Source organism: Ammodytes marinus, assembly GCF_949987685.1.
Source record: "Ammodytes marinus genome assembly, chromosome: 2".
NCBI lineage: Eukaryota > Metazoa > Chordata > Actinopteri > Uranoscopiformes > Ammodytidae > Ammodytes > Ammodytes marinus.
Genome location: NC_137231.1, coordinates 17,402,242 through 17,422,539, shown reverse-complemented (window position 1 = coordinate 17,422,539; position 20,298 = coordinate 17,402,242). Strand labels below are relative to the sequence as shown.

Below are 20,298 nucleotides of genomic sequence, written 5' to 3'. Positions count from 1 at the left end.
TTAGTAGGCCTATACTATGTTTATTAACTGTCGGGAAAAAACAGGCCTTTGTCCAATTGTAATCATGGTACAAACAGACAAACCAATTTTTCTTCTCTCAATGTTATCAATATTTCATAAGATTAGACTTTATCTGTTATTTTGTATTGTACCGATTTCAAAATCAGTACAGTTACCTGTGACCACGACTGACTGATCATGCACAGGCATCTTACCTCATCTAGAGTTCAGTGTTTCTCCTCCAATCATCGATGAGAAGCTCTTCACCGTGCTTTCCTATTGGCCAATTATCGAAAAATAGAGGCGGGATTTCTGACGAACAGAGGGAAACCAAGTAACCAACCAACGTCGAAGTGGTTGGCTGGTTGGATCCGATCCTCCGAGGCCTGGTGGAGTGTTTCATGTGGGAAAGGAAAGGAAACGTAACGTAAGACAGTATTCCTCCTTGGACGGATTATTACTCAAGCGCGAAGCCACTGCAGAGTCGCCGTCATATGAAAGTGTCTGCAAAGTCGGTGAAAATTACATGATACGGCTAACATAAGCTACATGTTTCCACAGTTTGAAGCTAGCTAGCTAGCTTCGGTTACATTGTAAACACTGTTCAAGACGCTAATATCCGCTAGCTACCCGTGTTAGCTTAACATTAAACGTTTATATCATTTGCTGTATAAAGTCTGAAACTTTGCTATCAAAGGCTTATCACTGAACAGGACTTGGCCTTACTTCACGAAGCTAGGCTAATGACTGACTGCTGCCCAAATTCATATATGTTATGTATCTCCATGACTATCTAACACCCAGTCTTAAGGCGCCCTTTGCGCCTAACCATAAAAATGTTGTTCTTGAGCAGGCCTCCCACGTGTTAGTGCCTTACATAGGGGCTGGGGGGCTCTCAATAAGATGCGGGTGTTATCATGTCCCCTCTGACTTGTCTTAAGCGTCCACATCACCTGGTGTCATGTCATGTACATTGTGTCAGTGAATGGTGTAAGCCACGTTGTAGTTAAATATGCGAGACCTGTGATAGTTGTCTCCTGTGTTTAGGATGAAAGCTGTGGACTAGAGCTAGGTTGGACAAAAAGAAGGCAACCAAGACAATAAGAAATAAACTGGAAATAAGTGTGTGGCCATGGCCTCCTCCAACTACAGCAACCTGAGCAGGGCTCAGCTCACCTTTGAGTACCTGCACACCAATTCGTGAGTACCGTCTGGCTGTTAATTAATGTGCTTATGAACTTGTTTCTACACATTATTATGAATATTTATATTAAAGACCACCAACTACACATTGACAACATATTGTACCATCTCACATGTTGTTTTACAAGGCCCATGGGTGTTTGAAAAGGTTACAACAGATTAATGTCCCAACATCAATGTTTGTACAGTTACACCTGACTATACATATCCCTAAACCAATCTAAAAACTTTTTCGAATAGATGATCAGGTTTAATTTGGTTAAACCTGATTATTTCTTCAAAACATAAGAGGAAATGCCTATTTCATCATTTTAAATCTCATTTAATCTGTTTTTGTCATGCATCAAATAGCTTATAAAGTTATGGATCCTAAAATGTTATGTGATACTCAATAGGAATAGCCTCAGTTACATCTTTATTTCCAGAACAACTGTCATCAAAAACCTCAAATATTATTGGAAATCTCCACTAAACCTGACACCATCATGTTTCTGTGACAGTATAAAGAAACCGTTTCTTTCTGTAAATGCCACATTACTACATTACACTTACTTTAATCCAGCATAATGCAAATACTTATAAGGAGCACTACAAGTTCTTAGCCAATATTGATCTCTTAGACCTATTCAGAAAGCTTCTGAGACCAACTTTTACTAAGGAAGGGGGGGAACTCCTTAGCCTGGGTGTACCCAGCCGAGTCTGCCGGCGATTTGATTTCGCTCTGCAGAGTAGGCTTGAACCAACCACTGTTTTGCCCAGTTTACTTCCTCGCAACGACTCTGGCACAAATCAGAAATCTGCGTCATATTTAGGGTCAAGTTTTAGCTCGAAAATACTTTGAGAATTACTCTTATTCTAAAAAGTTAGGAGTCCTAAAATTAGGAGTGGCACGCCCCTTATTTCTAAGGGTTACTCCTAAATCGGCAAGTCAGGAGCTACTCTCAGCCTTGAGATGTTTTGTGAATTCAGCTCCAGATCCTGTCAACTAGTATCTCTCGCACATCCTCTCTGATCAGCTTGCCCTGTTATCTCTAGTTAAATCCATTTTAAACAATGAAGTATTTTGAATACATTTGTTTTATTGTCTGTTTTCAGTACAACCCATGAGTTCTTATTTGGAGCCTTGGCGGAGCTTGTGGACAATTCAAGGTACCCATAATGATTCGTAACAGAGCCTGTAGTCGTGGACAAATATTGCAGCCTGGAAAATGTATACTTCCCTGTTATCTTTTCAGTAATAAGTCTCACATTTGGTTTGTTTTGTTTACAGAGATGCCAATGCCACACGAATAGACATCTATACAGGTACACCTCAGAATAAATCACACACTAAATAATTGAATCATACACATCCATTCATTGCTCCTAACATCCCTCTTTCATTGCTTTGCTCTGCTGACAGAAAAAAGGGCAGAGCTGCGGGGCGGCTATATGCTCTGTTTTCTGGATGACGGTATTGGAATGGACCCCAGTGAGTGCAATTTCATTACCAGAGAAATAACTCCATATCTGATCCTATATTAATTTTGTGTGTGAAACACGATGCTGAACACTTCTTTTTTTAGACGAGGCGACCCATGTGATTCAGTTTGGAAAGTCAAGCAAACGCTCCCTTGAGTCCACTCAGATCGGCCAGTATGGAAACGGATTGAAATCGTAAGACCCTCTCTAAATCACTATGTGATAATGACGAGTTGCATTTGGTTAAACTGGTGTTTGAAAAATGTCACATTCGATTGCCTGTGTGTGTTCTAACAGCGGCTCTATGCGTATTGGGAAAGACTTCATCCTGTTCACTAAAAAGGATAACACGCTGACTTGCCTTTTCCTGTCGAGGACTTTCCATGAGGAGGAGGGACTGGATGAGGTCAGAGTCAAGTCTTGGAATGAGGATGCACTCATTTTTAGGGATGGGCACAAATAACTTGATTGTTATTTGTGCCTAATTGATAGATTTTAGTCGCTGCTTTTATTTAGTGAAAGTTGTTATTTTCTTTGTCTTTCATATGTCTGAGACTTTATTGTAGTGTAAAATAATTTATGTTAATGTTCATTTTGTTTGTTTTCATAGATGTATTTTGCCACACAGTCAAGAAAGTGTTCTCCAACTAGATTTATTCCTTGCTGAGATAGCTTTTTATAGATGCGTAATATTTGTGAATTAAGTTGCTGCTGATGAGATGTCATTCCACTAATTTTATTTAGTTTGACCTGGAGCTGCTTGAAACTTGAATAAAAATCTTGAAAATCTTGAAACTTGCTCACTGGATGAATTTGATTCCCTCTCTCCAGGTGATAGTGCCCCTCCCCTCCTGGGATCTAAAGACCAAGGAGCCGCTGACCTCTGACCCAGAGAAGTACGCCATAGAGACAGAGCTGATCTTCAAATACTCGCCTTTTAAAAATGAACAGCAGCTGATGGAGCAGTTCAACAAAATAGAAAGTAGCAGTGGTAAGCATGTGAATGTGTCTTTATGCAAAGTTTTTCATTTTGTGACTTTCGCTGAAGTTAAAAGCCACTACTTAAACTTTTTGCTGACTTTTATGTTCAACATATGATGTATTGCTCTAAAGTTTTTTAGTGTTGGGAGAGTGACATGGTTGATATTAATTATGATGCATACTTTTGTTTTGGTTTAAAGGCACTCTTGTGATCATTTATAATCTGAAGCTGATGCACAGCAGAGAACCAGAGCTGGATGTGGAGACAGATCACCAGGACATACTGATGTCTGGAACACCTGTTGAAGGAGTGTGAGTGTGGAGGTTACTTATATTAAAGCATTTATCCATGGGATCCCAAACCCATGGCGAAGGGAATTAAATTCTGTGCATAAACTTTTATTTGATGTTAATAGTATTGATCCGAAGTGAATGTTGATGGCTATGCCCTTTGCTCTATCACAGGAAGCCAGAGAGGAGGTCGTTCAGGGCGTACGCGGCTGTTTTGTACATCGACCCACGCATGAGGATTTTCATCCAAGGACACAAAGTCAGGACAAAGAGACTATCGTGCTGTCTGTACAAACCTAGGTAAAGTGATAACACACACACTGCGCCTGTAACTTCTGTACCCAATAGCCAAGACTTTCATTAGCATTCTTGGTTCTTTAATAGGGTGTACAAATACACATCGACTCGTTTCAAAACGCGTGCTGAGCAAGAAGTGAAGAAAGCAGATCACCTTGCTAAGCTTGGTGAGTTGGTGGAGAAAGAAGTGTTTTCATTAACATGCTGATTTTATGTTGTGACTCCCTTGTGCTAATTATTTAAACTTTTTGCAATATCTTAGCCGATGAGAAGGCCAGAGAGGCGGACAGTAAGCGCGTTGCTATGGAGGCCAGACTGGGAGACGACTTGTCAAAAGACTCGCGTGTAAGCCGATGAGGAAATTTAGGTTAATTTGTCAAATGCATATGTGGTTGTGTCAGTTTCAACATGCATTTTAACTTGTCTCCCACCAACCTCTCTTTCTGTAGGCGATCCTGAGAAAGGTTCAAGATTCAGCCATGATGCTTCGACGGGATGCTGACATGAAGAAAAGAATTCTAGAAGCAAAACAGAAGTATGATTGATTGATTGATTGATACAATTGTTAAAGCTTATTTCTCTTATTCATAAACTCCCCTATTGACTGACCATTTAAATCAGGGGTGTCAAACTCTGGCCCGCGGGCCAAATCTGGCCCGTTTCAATATTTAATCTGGCCCGCGAACCAATTCGGCAATTCCATTCAATTTGGCCCGCGAAAAAAAAAAAAAATTGTCATGATTTTTTATTTATTTTTTCTTTCATGTGGAGCCTGTGCCATGTTGGCACGTCGCACACGCTCCCAACCGTTAGGACACTCGCATAGCTTACCACTAGGAATGCCTGCTGAAAGTTCCACAGCTCAGGATTTATGAACTTGCATTGAAGAAAAGATGTCAATCTATGGGGCTAAATAGCATGCTAATATGATGATTGATTGTGTCAACTGGCTAAGGATGAATACTAACATTATCTGGTTTCTAACTTTTGCCTGAAGTTACAATATAGCTCACTAACTAACGTTAGATAGCCGCTGATAGCCCACCCCTTTTGTTTCCAATGTTGGCTTTGCATTTCATTACCAATGTAAAGTGTCATAAATAGATAACACTGGTGCTGGGTCATGATTCCTATAAAAAAATAAAACAAAAAAAACGTGATATGTTTTGAATGTGCAGAAAGTTTTGAAAAATCCAAGAGAAAACATATTGTGGCTCAATCCAGGATGCCTGAGAGCCTTACTGCATTATAGTCCTTTAGAATTGTTTCACCAGGAACCTGAATGTTGTCTTTTCCATTACAAAAATAAAGACATTTCCACAATAAATTGACGCAGAAAAGGCACAGAAAACCAAAACAGAAAAATCCACCAGAATACAGGAAATTAAGTGTTTGACGCACAAACATTTCTGGGGGAGCACCCCCATACCCCCCACACATAATTTGTCCCCCAAAATATGTAAACAAAATCTAGCCTATGCCTCGTATGTACGCAGGTTATATACCTAGATATGTTGTTTGAGTTTTGGATTAAAAAGAAGGCATGTCAGTAAGCTACATGTCTGGCCCTTTCGTGTGATTATCATGTCGTAATTCGGCCCTTTGTGAAAATGAGTTTGACACCCCTGATTTAAATAGTCTGACATAATATCATAATTCAAACTGGCTTAAATAGTGGTTGTTTAATTTTTGTAAACATGCCTCAACAATTTGTTCAGCTTTTTGCATGGAAAGAGATTCAGTTACTCAAAAAGATCACCCAACAAAACACTTTCAATCAATTGATCTCTTGTTTTTCATCTTTGTCCAACCCCTTTTGTTCCTCAGGGCTTTAAAGGAGCCCAAAGAGTTGAATTTTATATTCGGAGTGAACATTGAGCTGAGGGACCTGGATGGGATGTTTGTGTACAACTGCTCTCGTCTCATCAAGATGTACGAGAAGACAGGGCCCCAGCTGGAGGGAGGCATGTGAGTAATATGCACATAGAGGTTAAACAAGTGATGTTTTAAATTATTAAGAAAACTGTTTAAAAGTTGTTTGATATTTGTGTTTTAGGGCGTGTGGAGGTGTGGTTGGAGTAGTGGATGTCCCATATTTAGTTCTAGAGCCCACTCACAACAAACAGGACTTTGCAGATGCTAAGGAGTATAGACATTTACTGAAATCCATGGGGGAACATTTAGCTCAGTACTGGAAGGACACGAACATTGGTGAGTTTTCCTGAAATTTTGTTTGTTCTATAACTAACCAAAATGTATTACAGTATATATCAGTTATCTCAACATAGGAATGCAGCATTAGCTTTAGCTTTCTAAGCTGAGGACTTCCCATTTGAGGTGCAGTTTCAAATGAAGAGGAGTTGGTTAAAGGCCTGATTTAAAATGACTGTGTGCTTTGCAGCTCAGAAAGGCATAGTCAAATTCTGGGATGAGTTTGGATATCTGTCTGCCAGCTGGTCCGCACCTCCATCATCAGAGCAGAGATACAAGAGACGCCGTGCCATGGAGATGCCACTTACTATTCAGTGTGGTAAGTTACAGACCCACACACACACATACTGTTTCTCAGCAAAGGTCATTTATTCAAACTCACACTGTCTTCTCATGATCAAACTAAAAAACTGGTTTGATTACAACAAATTATCCCTAAACCTGTCCAAGACTAAAATTATGCTATTTGGATATGGTAAAAGAGATGTGCAGGTAAAGATTGAAATAGATGGGGTGGAAATTGAAAGAGTGCACAAAATAAAATTTCTTTGAGTTATGATCGATGATGTAATCAGTTGGAAATCATACATAAAACATGTAAAAACCAAATTGTCAAAGAGCATTGCAGTAATAAACAAAGCAAAGCAGGCTTTGGATCATAAATCACTCCACACTCTTTACTGTGCACTCATTTAGCCATATCTAATCTACTGTGTCGAGGTCTGGTAGCCTGGCTCCGCCCGCCTACCTACTTCCGCTCAATTTTCATTTCACTTCAGTAGTCAGTATGGGGGTGGGGTGTGTTAGTGGGATTCTGCTCGTCCAAATTTTTGGCGGTCCAATCAGCGATCAGAGCGAGTGGCTGAGGTCGATGACGTCGAAGTCGCGCTCCAGTTTCAGTCAAATGCTGCGTTCCTTTATACTCGGAACTCGGAAATTTCCGACTTGGTAGTTCCGACCTCCGACCTGTCTGTGTTCCAGTGCATCTGCTAGGGAAAGTATGGACGCCTACAACCTTTCTCATCCAAATAACTAAACGTTAGGCTCTAGCGAGTTACCGTTGCCAGGTACCGGTAGATCCATAGACTACAATATAGTGAAGTCGGAAATTTCCTATTTCCCTGTACAACTGAAACGCACCGCCATAAGCCGGCTCATGACATACGTCTGACCAAACGTGATGTGATTGGTTGGCTAATCCAGAGTGGCACTGGGCAGATCCAATAGTTTTAAACTTCAACAGACACCCGCCTCCAAGTGAGTGAACGTTTGCCAATTACAGCACTTCCAGACCTTCTGTACAAATGAAATGAAGTACGATGGTCTGGTAGCACCAGGCTAGAGGTCTGGGGGAACAACTACAAAACCTCATTAGCACCAGTAACTATCCTGCAGAAGAAAGCGATTCGTGTCATTCATAAGGTTGGATATTTGGACAATACTCATTCATTATTTCTACAGTCAAAAATAATTAAATTCATTGACATTGTGAAGTTTCAAACTGCTCAGGTAATGTACAAAGCAAAAAACAACAAACTCCCAAATAATATTCAAAAATTATTTAATGAAAGACAGTTTAGTTATAATTTGAAGGGGAAACTAAATTTTGACAGGTTCAGCATTCATTTGTGGGGTGAAGCTGTGGAACAGTTTGAATATGGAGATCAAGCAATGTCCAAGCATGAAACAGTTTAAAAGAAGATACAAAGAGATGGTTTTCCAGAGTTACAGTAATGAAGGAGGGCTTTGACGTCTCATTACTTGTTAACATGACTAGTTAACTGTGTGATCAGCAGCAAGCTATTGGTCTTAAGGGTGGTGTCGCGTGCTGTGGTGGCTCGGCCTTCTTCGATGGCTGACTCCGTAGTTGCTGTGGTGCTGGCAGTCGGAGTGGCTGACATTTTCAGTGTGTCAGTGAGTAGGAACATGGGTATGTGTAGGATTATGTATAAGTGTATGGGTATACAGGAAATGTATTGGTACGTTTGTGTGCATCTATGTGTACTGGTATGGTGTACAGATATGCAAGTGTTCGTGTGTACGTTTGTGTGTATCTATGCGTATTGGTATGGAGTAGGGGTGTAACGATACACATATTTGTACCGTACCGTGACGGTACAGGCACGTATTTGGTGTTACAGAGGTGGACCGCGGTCCGTTTGTGGCGTAGCCTACATAGCGTTAATATTATAGCGAATGTGCCGGCTTGTTTTGCGGAGTGGAACTTAAAACTTGTCGTCGGAGTTCCCCCCGGACCATTTAGCCTCCGGCTCGCTCGCGCGTGCGCAATAGCAGCCAGCGATTTAGAGTCTGTTATCTCCTTATCTCCATGGTGAGCACAGCATGAGGGTGCAGTGTTGCTAACTTAGCAACTTTTCAGACCCCTCTGGTAGGGCTGGGCGATTAATTGAATTTTGATTTCGGTTACAATTTTGGCTTCCCTCGATCATGAAAAGAAGATAATCGTAATGAAACGGTTATTGTGCGGCACGCCGGGTCATGTGTAGTAAATGCAGCGCACCCTTCTGTCTCCACCTGCGCTCCGCCCCGCCCGAACACTGTCGCTTTCAGCGATTCCAGTGCAATTGTTTATTCAGCATAAAGTTAAAACGCTCGTCCAGGATGTTACACCGAAACACAAAAGCCTTGCGCGATTGAAGCAGCGTTTCACTCTGTGAAACATGGTGTGAGTGAGACACTGTGATGGCGGTGGGTAACGGTGTCATTCACTGTGAGAACTTGCCGGTGTGAGCCGCCGCGCAGAAAAGCTCTGTGGCTTTACGGGTAAAATGATAGTCGGGGATTCCTGCACGTTAACGTTGTTGAGGGGAAAGGCTTCCGCTTTCTGATTGCATTTCTCGAGCCTGAATATATTGTGCCATGTCGGCAAACTATCTGCGCGACAAGAGCAAATATACAGTGAGACGCACCCCCTCCGTTAGTTTCAGTCTACGGACGAAAAGTTACAACCAGCACCTAAGCATGGACTTCGTTTAAATAAAGCGTCTAATTTTTATGATCAGCGCTCTGATGCAAATTCTGAAGTCTGAACATTACGGTGTCAGCTGTGGTGTAGTTTTTTGTACAGCAACTCAACGTGCACTGCAAAAAAAGAGAAGGCAATAAGTCGATCTTTTTGTAGATTCATAGCCTACCTCCTCTTATAAGTCGAAGTACAAATCAATGAATGGTTCACAATCACATCCCTAGTAGTAAAATATAAATTTTGCTCTTAGATTCGAAGGTTTTACTGATTATTTATTTTGTGTGGCTTTTTAGTTGTAGGCTATGTTTGAGGAGCACAATTGGGAGTTTTGTTTATGTAATGTTGAAAGAATTGGCTGAATTTTCATTTTGGTGCATCCCTACAATGAATAATCGTCTTTAATAACCGTGACTACAATATCAATCAAAATAATCGTGATTATCATTTTTGCCATAATCGAGCAGCCCTACCCTCTGGCGACTTTTTTTCCAAAAAGCGACTAGCGACAAATCTAGCTACTTTTTCTGGTGTTATTGGTGACTTTTGGAGACTCTGTTGCTAAAGCATGTATCGCTCTTTACTTCTAAACGAGCAGCGTGTGCGGTTATTGTTTCACCGCGGTCGCCTATGTAGGAGCCAAGCATGGACATATAAAGGGAGCCAACACGTTGAACATGCATACGCATTTGAAAAGGCATCATCCAGGTCTTACTATCACCGTTACTGTAAAGAAAATGTTTCTTTTTTATACTGAAAATACATAAGCTGTAATTTAATTAATGCTGCAGTTGCACTTTTATTTGATAATTGTTATATTTATAAGAGCACTTCAGAGCTTCAGAGAGCTGCAGTAATATTTAATTTTTTTAAAGTAAAAAATACCCTTAAAGATGACATACCCTTTTTTTACATACCAGCTTACAGAGCCTGCTGAGCATTAACACTGGCTTTTTTTCCACTGCAATTTTAGTTTATGCTGCACATTCACTAGTGTTTAATAAGTATTTTATTTATTGAAGAATTGCAGCAGTATTCCTTTTAGATTTGTTATGCATTTTATGTGTATGTTAGCTAGTTACTGACAGCTAAAGCTGTTCATTCTCCCTTAACTATGAACCGTACCGTACTGTACCGTGACTTCAAAGCCGAGGTACGTACCGAACCGTGACTTTAGTGACTTTAATGTACCGTTACACCCCTAGTATGGAGTATAGATATGCGAGTGTTTGTTTGTACGCTTGTGTGCATCTATGTGTATCGGTATGGTGTACAGATATGCAAGTGTTGATACATAGAATTGTTATCATGGAAATGAGGAAAAAGTCTGAAGGAAACATGTAGTTTTGAGTTTGAGTTTTGATTTTGATTTCTGACCTGTTAATATTGTTTAAAGAAGTGGGGTGGGATTGAACAAGTTTTTACTTCTTCCCACCCCTTTTCAAATATGTTGTGGCATTTTTATAGAGTGCTTGGCGGCCTTATCAGTGCAGGAGTCACTAGGGCTGACTCCTGTTGATGCATTTTTATTATTGTATTGTTGTTGCATATTTGAAATAAATCATTCATTCATTCTCCTTATTTTCTTTTCAGATAAGTGTTTAAAGTGGAGAACGCTGCCATTCCAGATGGATGCTGTGGACAAACGCTACCCGGACAGTTGGGTTTGTCTCATGAACCCTGACAGCAACCAGGACAGGTACACACAGAAAGTGTTTTATAAGGATACATCTTTTAAGTTACATTTCACTCTATATTATTATTTGTATCATACATGTAACATGTGCTAAATATATGCTAAAATAAAGTTCACTATGTGTTTTTAGATGTGACGCTCCTGAACAGAAACAGAACGTGCCATGTGGTGTTCTGAAGAAAGACAAGCAGACCGCTGAAGACAAACAGAAAGAGCTGGCAGAAAAAATCAAACAGCAGCAGGAGAAACTAGAGGCCTTGCAGGTACCACATCCTTCGCTCTCTGTACCTCTCTTCTTAATGTAACAACATAATAATAATTATTTTATCTATACTATTTCCTCCTATCAGAAAACCAACACCATCAAATCTGCCGCAGATATAAAGAAGCTTCCACTGCAAGTCAGCACGAAGCCAACAGAGAGCTCCTCTCAGGTACAAATGATCTCTAAAAATATTTAGTTTTATTTGATCACTAACCCAATTGAAACCATTTTGTGGGGCCTAATTAGTTCAGTACAAACTCATGATGATGCTCTGTCTCTGCGTCAATTGCAGAATCTTCCTCAGCTACATTTATGAAACGTTGTATAATTGAGAAATGTACACACATACAGTATACTAACACTGCTGTTGGTTCTGATCTAGACTCTTATTCAGTATTTCACTGAAATGTTTGTTTGATGTCTCTTTCACATGCTGTCGTTTCAGGCAACTAGATCTTCTGAACGGTCCACAACACGCCCCCGCTCCCCACCTCTCCCAGCTCACCTCAAAAATGCCCAGATCGCCCCTCCGCCTCGTGCACCTTCTCAGCGCCCCACCCGAGCTCCAGCCCCTCCGCCTCCCAAGGTTGAACCATCCAGGTCCAGAGCTGTAGCAAAGCCTTCTCCACCTGCAGCTAAACCTGTACCCAAAGCTACTGCCAAAACACCCCCACCTAGCCGGAGCTCCCGGGTAAGTTACAGCTTTGAGGAAGTCTTCCACTAATACCACAGAAGCACCAATGGAAGGTTTTGGTGGTGAAAGTGCTACTTGTACAACTCAAAAAGAAGTGTGAAAAAGTGATATGTCTCTTTGCATAGGCACCTGCCAAAGCCTCACCAGCCAAACCAGCAGCTGCTGGACAACGCAAGAGAATCATCGAGCAGGAGGACAGTGAGGAAGAGGAGGAGAGTGAAGAGGAGAAGAGCGAGGAAGAGGAGGATGAGGACAGTGAAGAGGAAGAACCGCAGACAAAGAAATCCAAGATGGTCGCAGCAGCCGCTAACCGCGGGAAAGTGGTAGAGAAGCCCGCGACACCCAAACGTGGCAAGTTGGACGAGGTAAATGCACAATGTAAAATCACAGGTGAGAGTAGATTGACATCATGCTGTGTGGTGCATTGCGTAGCATGCTGTGATAGTGTGTATTGCTGCTGTCTCTCTGCTGCGACCTGTTGCCATCCCTTCTTTATCACTTGCCTCACACAAAGGATTACCTTCTATTAATAAATGAAAGGAAAGAAGATGAGACATTAACGGCTTTAACATAAGGTGTTTGTCTACAACCATAGAAGTCCTCATCCATTACAGTTGAAGTATCACAAACATAAATCCAATAGATAATCATGTGTGAAAATATAGGCTGCAACTACATTTTAAATTGTATTTGCCACCTTGCTGATTTGTTTAAGAAATTCAACATATTCAACTTGACAACATTAGTACAGAAGCAAGGAACATCTGCCATCTGGCATAAAAAGATAATTTCTTATATATATATATATATATATATATATTAGGGCTGTCAAAATTAACGCGTTAACTCGGTGATTAATTTCTGGAATTAATGCGTTAATTTTTTTTAACGCATTTAACGCATGTGCAGAATGATCCGCCCCGTGCATCCCACCCGCTCTACACTACAGTCACTCTTACACTGTGGCTGACCCAGGATCAGTAGCTGCGCACAGCCAAACATAGCAGCACGCTAGTCTATGTTTTAAACTACTAACCGCACGGACCTATAACTGCTGTCGTGGGCGGCAGTTGCTCTCGGAAGCAACAGGAGAAACATTCTGCTCCGTTCACGGGAGGAAACAAACGTCTGCAGTTTTCAGAGGTGTGTGTAGGCTACGTGACAACAACGTCGGCTACACACAAACACACACACCCACACACACTGTAGCGGAGGAAACTGGTGGATGTATCGGTACCGCGCTGATCTGCTTGTATCACAGGTTTCACTTCAGAGGTGTCGGCCAGAACAGCACTTATGGCCAAAAACGTCAGACTATAAGCATGAGACTAGGAGAGGAGGAGTAAGGTTTATCCGCTCTTTATTTTCCTTCTTTCACAGACACAGCAGCATAGATCGCAGGAAAAGAAACAATTGGGCTTAAACTCCGCTCGTGAGGAGACGTTACAACAGCTGTTGCGACCCGCGAATCGTGGCCGTTAATAACATGCATAAACTATAGCCTAATTTATAACAGCGATCGGGACTGCATGTAGGCTACTTACTCACTCACGGGTGATTCACATAAACTCAAATAAACACGTTTCACATGTGGAATGATCGATTACTGCGGCAACGCTCACACATCCGACCGAGGGAGAAGAGAAAGGAAACTTACTAAACAGACTCTCCGGCCGACTGACGTCACGGCCCTAACTGACAGTTATCCACACTGAATAAAACGCATCTTAACACACTGTAAAAAATATCAAACACTAACTTATGAACTTTGGGGCCTTTTCTACACACAGACACACAAACGAACTGCAATCAGGTTGTATTCAGGAATGCAAAACCATGGATTCACTCAATACATGCCATGCTATATTTGCTGAATAGAGACAGCCAAATTTAAGTATGGTGTGGTTGTTTTAGTTGATTATAATTTATTTGCAGTAACAGGGTTCAACATAACTTTTTTTTCCTACTGGCCCGCCGGGCCAGTGGATCCGAGTTTTACTGGCCCCTTGTATATTTTCACTGGCCCTGCACACACTTTTATTTTCTTCATAATTTAGTAATTATAATACCTGTATTAGAAAAATAAAGAAAGATAACCAGATCTAAAGGGAATATCTATACTGTAACAGTATAGATATTCCCTTTAGATTTGGTTATTTTTCTTTTAGTTAATTATATGAAATGTTGATATTGCTCATACACATAATATAAAACCAGGCAAACATATTGAATTAGAAGCCTACAACTGAAAGTATGTTGAAAGAGTCGGCCAGTATTTTAAAGTCCAGTAGTTTGATGGTTGTTTTTATTCTTGAATTTGGGCAGTTTAATGAATAGTTCACCTGCAGAAGTCATGTTCAAACATAAAAAAAAAATAAGAGATGAAGGTCTGATCATTCTTTGTGGTGTGGTAGGCTGTTTTTATTACTTTCTCTATATGCATTAGGGATGTGAATGTGTCGACCGAATGACCGGTTTTCCACTTGCGCTCAAGTTGACTTTAAAAATAGAATAGAAATCCGAAAATCAGTGGGTTATGCCGTTTTTTTAATGGGATATTTCACCGTGTATGTGAGTTCACGTCTGGTCGTGAGCGCGCTGCAGGAGTGTCACTTCTCCAATCTCCATGAAGTGTCAGCTTCACATAAGAGTCCGGTGTGGGACCATTTTTTCAAACTATTGATAAAAAAAATGCAGTGCAAAATATGCAGCATAAGTTAAACGCTCGTCTAAGACTATGACGTTAAATCACCTTAGAAACACACAATGCCTTCGTCCGATCACAGCAGCGTTTCACCGTGTGATCTCGCCAGCGAGTGAGCCGCCGCGCAGATGAACTGTGGTTTGTGGCTAAAATAATAACCGGGGATATTCTCCCCGTTAGCGATTTCAATGGGAAAGACTTCCGCGATCTGATTGAATGTCTCGAGCCTGAAAACACAGTGCCAAACTGCGCGACTATAGGAACTGTACAGTGAGCGGAGTCCCTCCGTTCGTTTCTGTCTTCAACCGATACAATCACCGGAGACGCATTCACAGCGTTTAAATAACGCCTCTCATTTGTATTACCATTGGGGCTTGGATGCAAATACTGTAACATTACGGCGGCAGATAAAGGAAAAGCGCAGTTATCATTTTCTGCACCTCAACCTCTGCTGTGGGAAGAAAAAAAGGGGGCAAAGTAAGTCGATTGATTTGTCGACTCGCAGGCGGACGGTAGGCAGCTCTGCCAACGGAGCGAGAGTGCACCCGCTTGTTGCTCCGCCTGTCAAAACGCCCACGCATCAGTTGTCCACTGGCCTTTCATTAAAAAATATATTTTATATTAGGTTTATTATATTGAGTCTTAAATAAACACTGCTTTCATTACGACTCTCAACGCGCATTTCAACGAACCATGATGTAGTCTACAAAAAGATACTGAACTGTGATTGGCCAGTCACTGGCCCGGGCGGGACAGTGACTGGCCAATCAACTTGCCCTGCATATGATTTTACTGGCCCCGGGCCATCGGGCTATACGTTATGTCGAACCCTGAGTAATTACACCATCATTTGGATTTTCAATGAATAAAAACTAAATTTAAGTGTATATATTCACCTTCTGTCCTTTATCTTTCAATTCATATAACAATATACAGAAAAAATGGTAATTTTTTGGGCCTATTTCGAATGGTAGAATTAATCGTGATTAATCCACGGAATCCTGTGATTAATCTGATTAAACATTTTAATCGTTTGACAGCCCATATATATATATATATATATATATATATATATATACATATATATACATATATATACTGTATATATATATATATATATATATATATATATATACTGTATATACTGTATATATATATATATATATATTTTTTTTTTTTTTTTATATATACCAGTCAAAAGTTTGGACACACCTTCTCATTCAATGGTTTTTATTTTTTTCCTTTCTTCTCTATATAATATATTATAATATATAATATTGAAGACATCCAGACTATGAAGGAACACATGGAATTATTTAGCAATCAAAAAAGTGTTTACTAAACCAGATTTATTTTAATTTTTAATTTATATATATAAATATATTCTTCAATATTTTCCAACTTTTGCTGTGTTGACAGCTTTGCAGACTCTTGTTATTCACTCAATCAGCTTCATGAGGTAGTCACCTGGAATGGCTTTCCAACAGTCTTGAAGTGTTCCCAGAGGTGCTAAGCACTTGTTGGCTGCTTTGCCTTCACTTTGCGGTCCACCACCTCATCCCAAACCATCTCAATTGGGTTTAGGTCAGGTGATTGTGGAGGCCAGGTCATCTGATGAAGCTCTCCATCATGCTTTCTTGGTCAAATAGCCCTTACATAGCCTGGAGGTGTGTTTGGGGTCATTGTCCTGTTGAAAATCAAAGGATGATCCCACTAAGCTAAACTAACAGATGGGATGGCATGTTGCTGCAGAATGCTGTAGTAGCCATGATGGTTAAGTGTGCTTTGAATTTTGAATAAATCCGCAACAGTGTCACTAGCGAAGCACCCCCATACCAAACCAACATGCTTCACGGGGGGAACCGCTCATACAGAAACCATCCGCTCACATTTTCTGTCTCTCAAAGACATGGCGGTTGGAACCAAAAATCTCAAATTTGGACTCACTAGTCTAATGTCCATTCCTGGTGTTTCTTGGCCCACATTCAAAGTTCTTGTAACGGATTGACGGACCTTCATGTCTTAAAATAATGATGGACTGTTGTTTCACTTTACTTAGTTGAATGGTTTAGCCATTATATGGATTAAAACAGTAGTAGTCAAATAGGGCTATTCACTGCATAGAGACCCTTGTATCAACCTTATGTCTGCACAATACAACTGATGCTCTCAAACACATTAAGAAGGTAAGAAATTCCAGAATTTAGCTCTTGACAAGGCAACCCTGTTAATTGAAAACCATTCCAGGTGACTACCTCATGAAGCTGCTTGAGGGAATACCAATAGTGTGCAAAGTTGTCATCAAAGCAAAACATGGAAACTTTTTAGAATCTTAAATATAAATCATTCTGGTTTGTTAAACACTTTTGTTTACTAGATAATTCCATATGTGTTCCTTCATAGTCTGGATGTCTTCAATATTAATCTACAATGTAGAGGAAAAAAGAAAAACCATTGAATAAGAAGGTGTCCAAACTGTTGACTGGTACTGTATACTTTAAACCAACAAACTCCTTAATAAGCAAAGTTTCTACAGTATTTTGATGGCTGGCAAGATGTTGACAGTGCTGTCCACTGAGGAAATACAGGCATTCCTGGGTGGCTAAGTAGGTTACGGAAACTCCAATCAGAGCCGCTCTGCTGTTGACCCTGCAGGTTAAAACGCACTCGCAGCCTGAGAAGAAAAGAGTTCCTACTCCCACACGGCAGACACCAACCACACCAACACCTGGCCCTAAAGCCATTTCCATGCAACAACAGCATGGCGCTAAAGCAAAGGTAGCTTTTACTTGGTCCCTCTCTCCACTACCATCAAATGGAACTGGGCTGCATCTGCTCTCACAACTTCTAACAAGCACAATAATCGGAATGATATTTCTCTTCTAACCATCCTCACATGAAACTAAAGTTGTCAAGCATGCCATGCTCACCCAATGTCTGAGTCAACACTGGGAATTTCGATTATTTCACAAACAGAGATGCCACTTGTTTATTTTCTCCTTACTCTATCTTTTCAGAAAAAAAAAATGCACTCAATGCTGTGTTGGTAATAATTGTCTTCTGTTTGCATGTGTCTGAAATCTCCCTGAAGCAGGAACCAGAGGACGACCCTAAAAACCCTCAGAAAGGTGAGATGATGGAACGCTCTACACTGAGATATGTCACACACATAATTTCTAAAACGAAAGCTCTAAAAGCAAAGAGTAATTTCCACCCTTTTATGTTTATACAGATAAGGGTCTGCTGGTTGAAGTACGCGTCAACAAGGAGTGGTTCACAGGCAAAGTCATGGCTGTGGAGACCAATAAACAGAGTGTTCGCTGGAAGGTCAAGTTTGACTACGTACCTCGAGCCACCCCTAAAGACCGATGGTAAGATACTATGTCCTTGTGTCATTCGGGGCACATTTTGGTGACTTTTCAGATGATTAATATCATACACTTGTGTGTGTGTCGATGAAGGGTGTTTAAGGGTAGTGATGACGTCCGGTTGATGCGGCCGCCATCCCCGATCCGTCAGACCCCTGACACCCAGCAGGAGGCAGAGAAGGGGCCGGCACCAATGGAGCCAGACACCACTCAACCAGGAACCAGTCGAGAGGTCACAGATAGTCTGGTCACCATGTTGAGGTGAGCTGAGCGCTACAATGAACTGCTCAATAGTTTCAGAATCATTCTTCATTACAGTCTCACAGCACTGTGGTGTGTTTCCCTGTGCTGCCAATTTCCAGGACAATGCTGCGATACTTCTTCCCCCCTGCTTTTCGGATTCCAAAGGACGATGTCAACGGCATGTCGGCTGAGGAGTTGGTGGCCTTTCCTTTGGTGAGAAAGAAAGTAGATGAAAAAAAGTAGATTAAAAAAAATTAGAAAATGTATTTTCACTTTGAAATGTGTAAATCGATTAGAGAATGGAGCAAGAAATGGATTGTGTCCAGCAATAGTCACATTTAACACTGTCTTTTTTTATCCAGGGTATGAAGGGCTTTTGTTGATGTGTTTTTCCCTGTCCCTCAATTTAGAAAGAGTATTTCCAGCAGTATGAATCGGGCCTCCAGTCACTGTGTAACTCGTACCAGAGCAGAGCCGACGCCAGGGCCAAAGCTGTGGAAGAGAAGAGCAACAGCAACGAGGTTAAACTGAAGGAGGGAGAAGAGAAACTACAGAAACTACGGACAAACATTGTAGCACTCCTGCAAAAAGTGCAAGAGGTAAGACTTTCTGCTTCATCTGAAACGTATTCATATTCCAACAAACAGAGGATCAAACTTACTTTCCTATCCAATTGAATATTTGTTATGTAATTGTAAGTAAAACTGCTTTCTCAAACTTTTAGGACATTGACATAAACACGGATGACGAGCTTGACGCCTACATAGAGGACCTCCTTACCAAGGGTGATTAAAAGAGAAGAGGACATGTACATAAACAGACAGTTCTCCCTCCAGCCATAACTTGCTGACAGCTCGCAGAGGAGTCACGATAATGTTGGCTGTGAATATTTGGGGATGTTTTCATTTTGAGTCCTCCACTTGTTAAATCGTTTGATCATTTGAATTGATTTTTACTTTCTTCATTGTTGGGTATTCTTTGGGCCTCTACTTTACTCTTTAGTATTTTTATATACCATCTTATATGTTAAATTACAGTTAAGTCATCTTATCCTGATTGATCTTTAATATAATTTCTTTAAGCTTAATAGGATCGAATACACTGTTTATATTGTCAGCTAAAGCTGCGGACAACATTTGTTTCTTATTGTTACACATCGAGTCGCTCAACACTTGGAAAGACTGGGCTGTGCTCTGTGCTGCAGCCTGTACTAAAACATAAGCTTTTATTTTTGTACACTAAAATCACATCAGTGTTGCCCATTTCCTTCCTCCACTCTGGTCTCAGAGTAAACCAGGTTAACATTTTACAGTTGGGTTGTGTGCCACACCCACAAACAAGAACTACTTACTGGGTTTTATCAGTATGATTATTCGCTTATATCCCCCCTGAATTTAATCTCTTCACTGTTCTGTATTTCTTTTTGGATGAAAAAAAATCATCATTTAAATGCAAATGTTATGTGTTCATACGTATCTGTTGCCTGTGTACTTCCTTTTGAACAGATTTTTAACATGTCATGGAAATGTTTTATTAAACGGTGCATGCTTTCAGTCTTTTTGTTCTGGTTAGAACGAAGGATTCTGTATTTTTGACAAATCTTTACTTAGAACAATAAAACTGGTTCAGCAACACTTTTGATGTATGTCTGTTATTTAGGTGTGTGTGTGTGTGTGTGTGTGTGTGGTTATTTAGCAAAATAACAAAATGTTGGTTGTATGAAATGTACATTGACAAATACATTTTGGATGGAGATTTTCTTAATATTAGTTTTGATATATACAGATCTTGAAGGAATAAACTCACCTTCATTTCCTGAATTTCTGTTTTTGATTTAATTTGCCCTACCATCCCTGATAAATGAAGGTGAACATTATATTGAAAATCAAGATTTACATTTT

The 20,298-nt window shown here is 40.5% G+C and overlaps 1 protein-coding gene across 4 annotated transcripts; it reads left to right on the top strand.

Moving 5' to 3' along the window:
- The first annotated feature begins 342 nt into the window (after positions 1–342).
- Positions 343–20,031, top strand: morc2 (MORC family CW-type zinc finger 2). Of its 4 annotated transcripts, none has more exons than XM_080045375.1 (28): positions 343–427; positions 1,048–1,200; positions 2,299–2,352; positions 2,474–2,508; positions 2,606–2,674; positions 2,769–2,859; positions 2,962–3,070; positions 3,496–3,655; positions 3,846–3,957; positions 4,111–4,236; positions 4,321–4,400; positions 4,496–4,578; positions 4,683–4,768; positions 6,061–6,201; positions 6,290–6,444; positions 6,635–6,763; positions 11,021–11,126; positions 11,254–11,386; positions 11,474–11,557; positions 11,834–12,079; positions 12,208–12,447; positions 17,442–17,564; positions 17,878–17,914; positions 18,019–18,157; positions 18,248–18,415; positions 18,517–18,610; positions 18,808–18,996; positions 19,122–20,031. In XM_080045375.1, exons 2-28 carry the CDS (start codon positions 1,133–1,135, stop codon positions 19,188–19,190), a joined length of 3,126 nt encoding a protein of 1,041 aa, XP_079901501.1. In that variant the 5' UTR covers positions 343–427; positions 1,048–1,132; the 3' UTR covers positions 19,191–20,031. The 4 variants fall into 4 exon arrangements, with proteins under 4 accessions (XP_079901501.1, XP_079901500.1, XP_079901503.1 ...); XM_080045374.1 differs by having other exon boundaries at positions 371–511; XM_080045377.1 differs by lacking the exon at positions 17,442–17,564 and having other exon boundaries at positions 371–511; positions 17,881–17,914.
- The last annotated feature ends 267 nt before the right edge of the window (positions 20,032–20,298 follow it).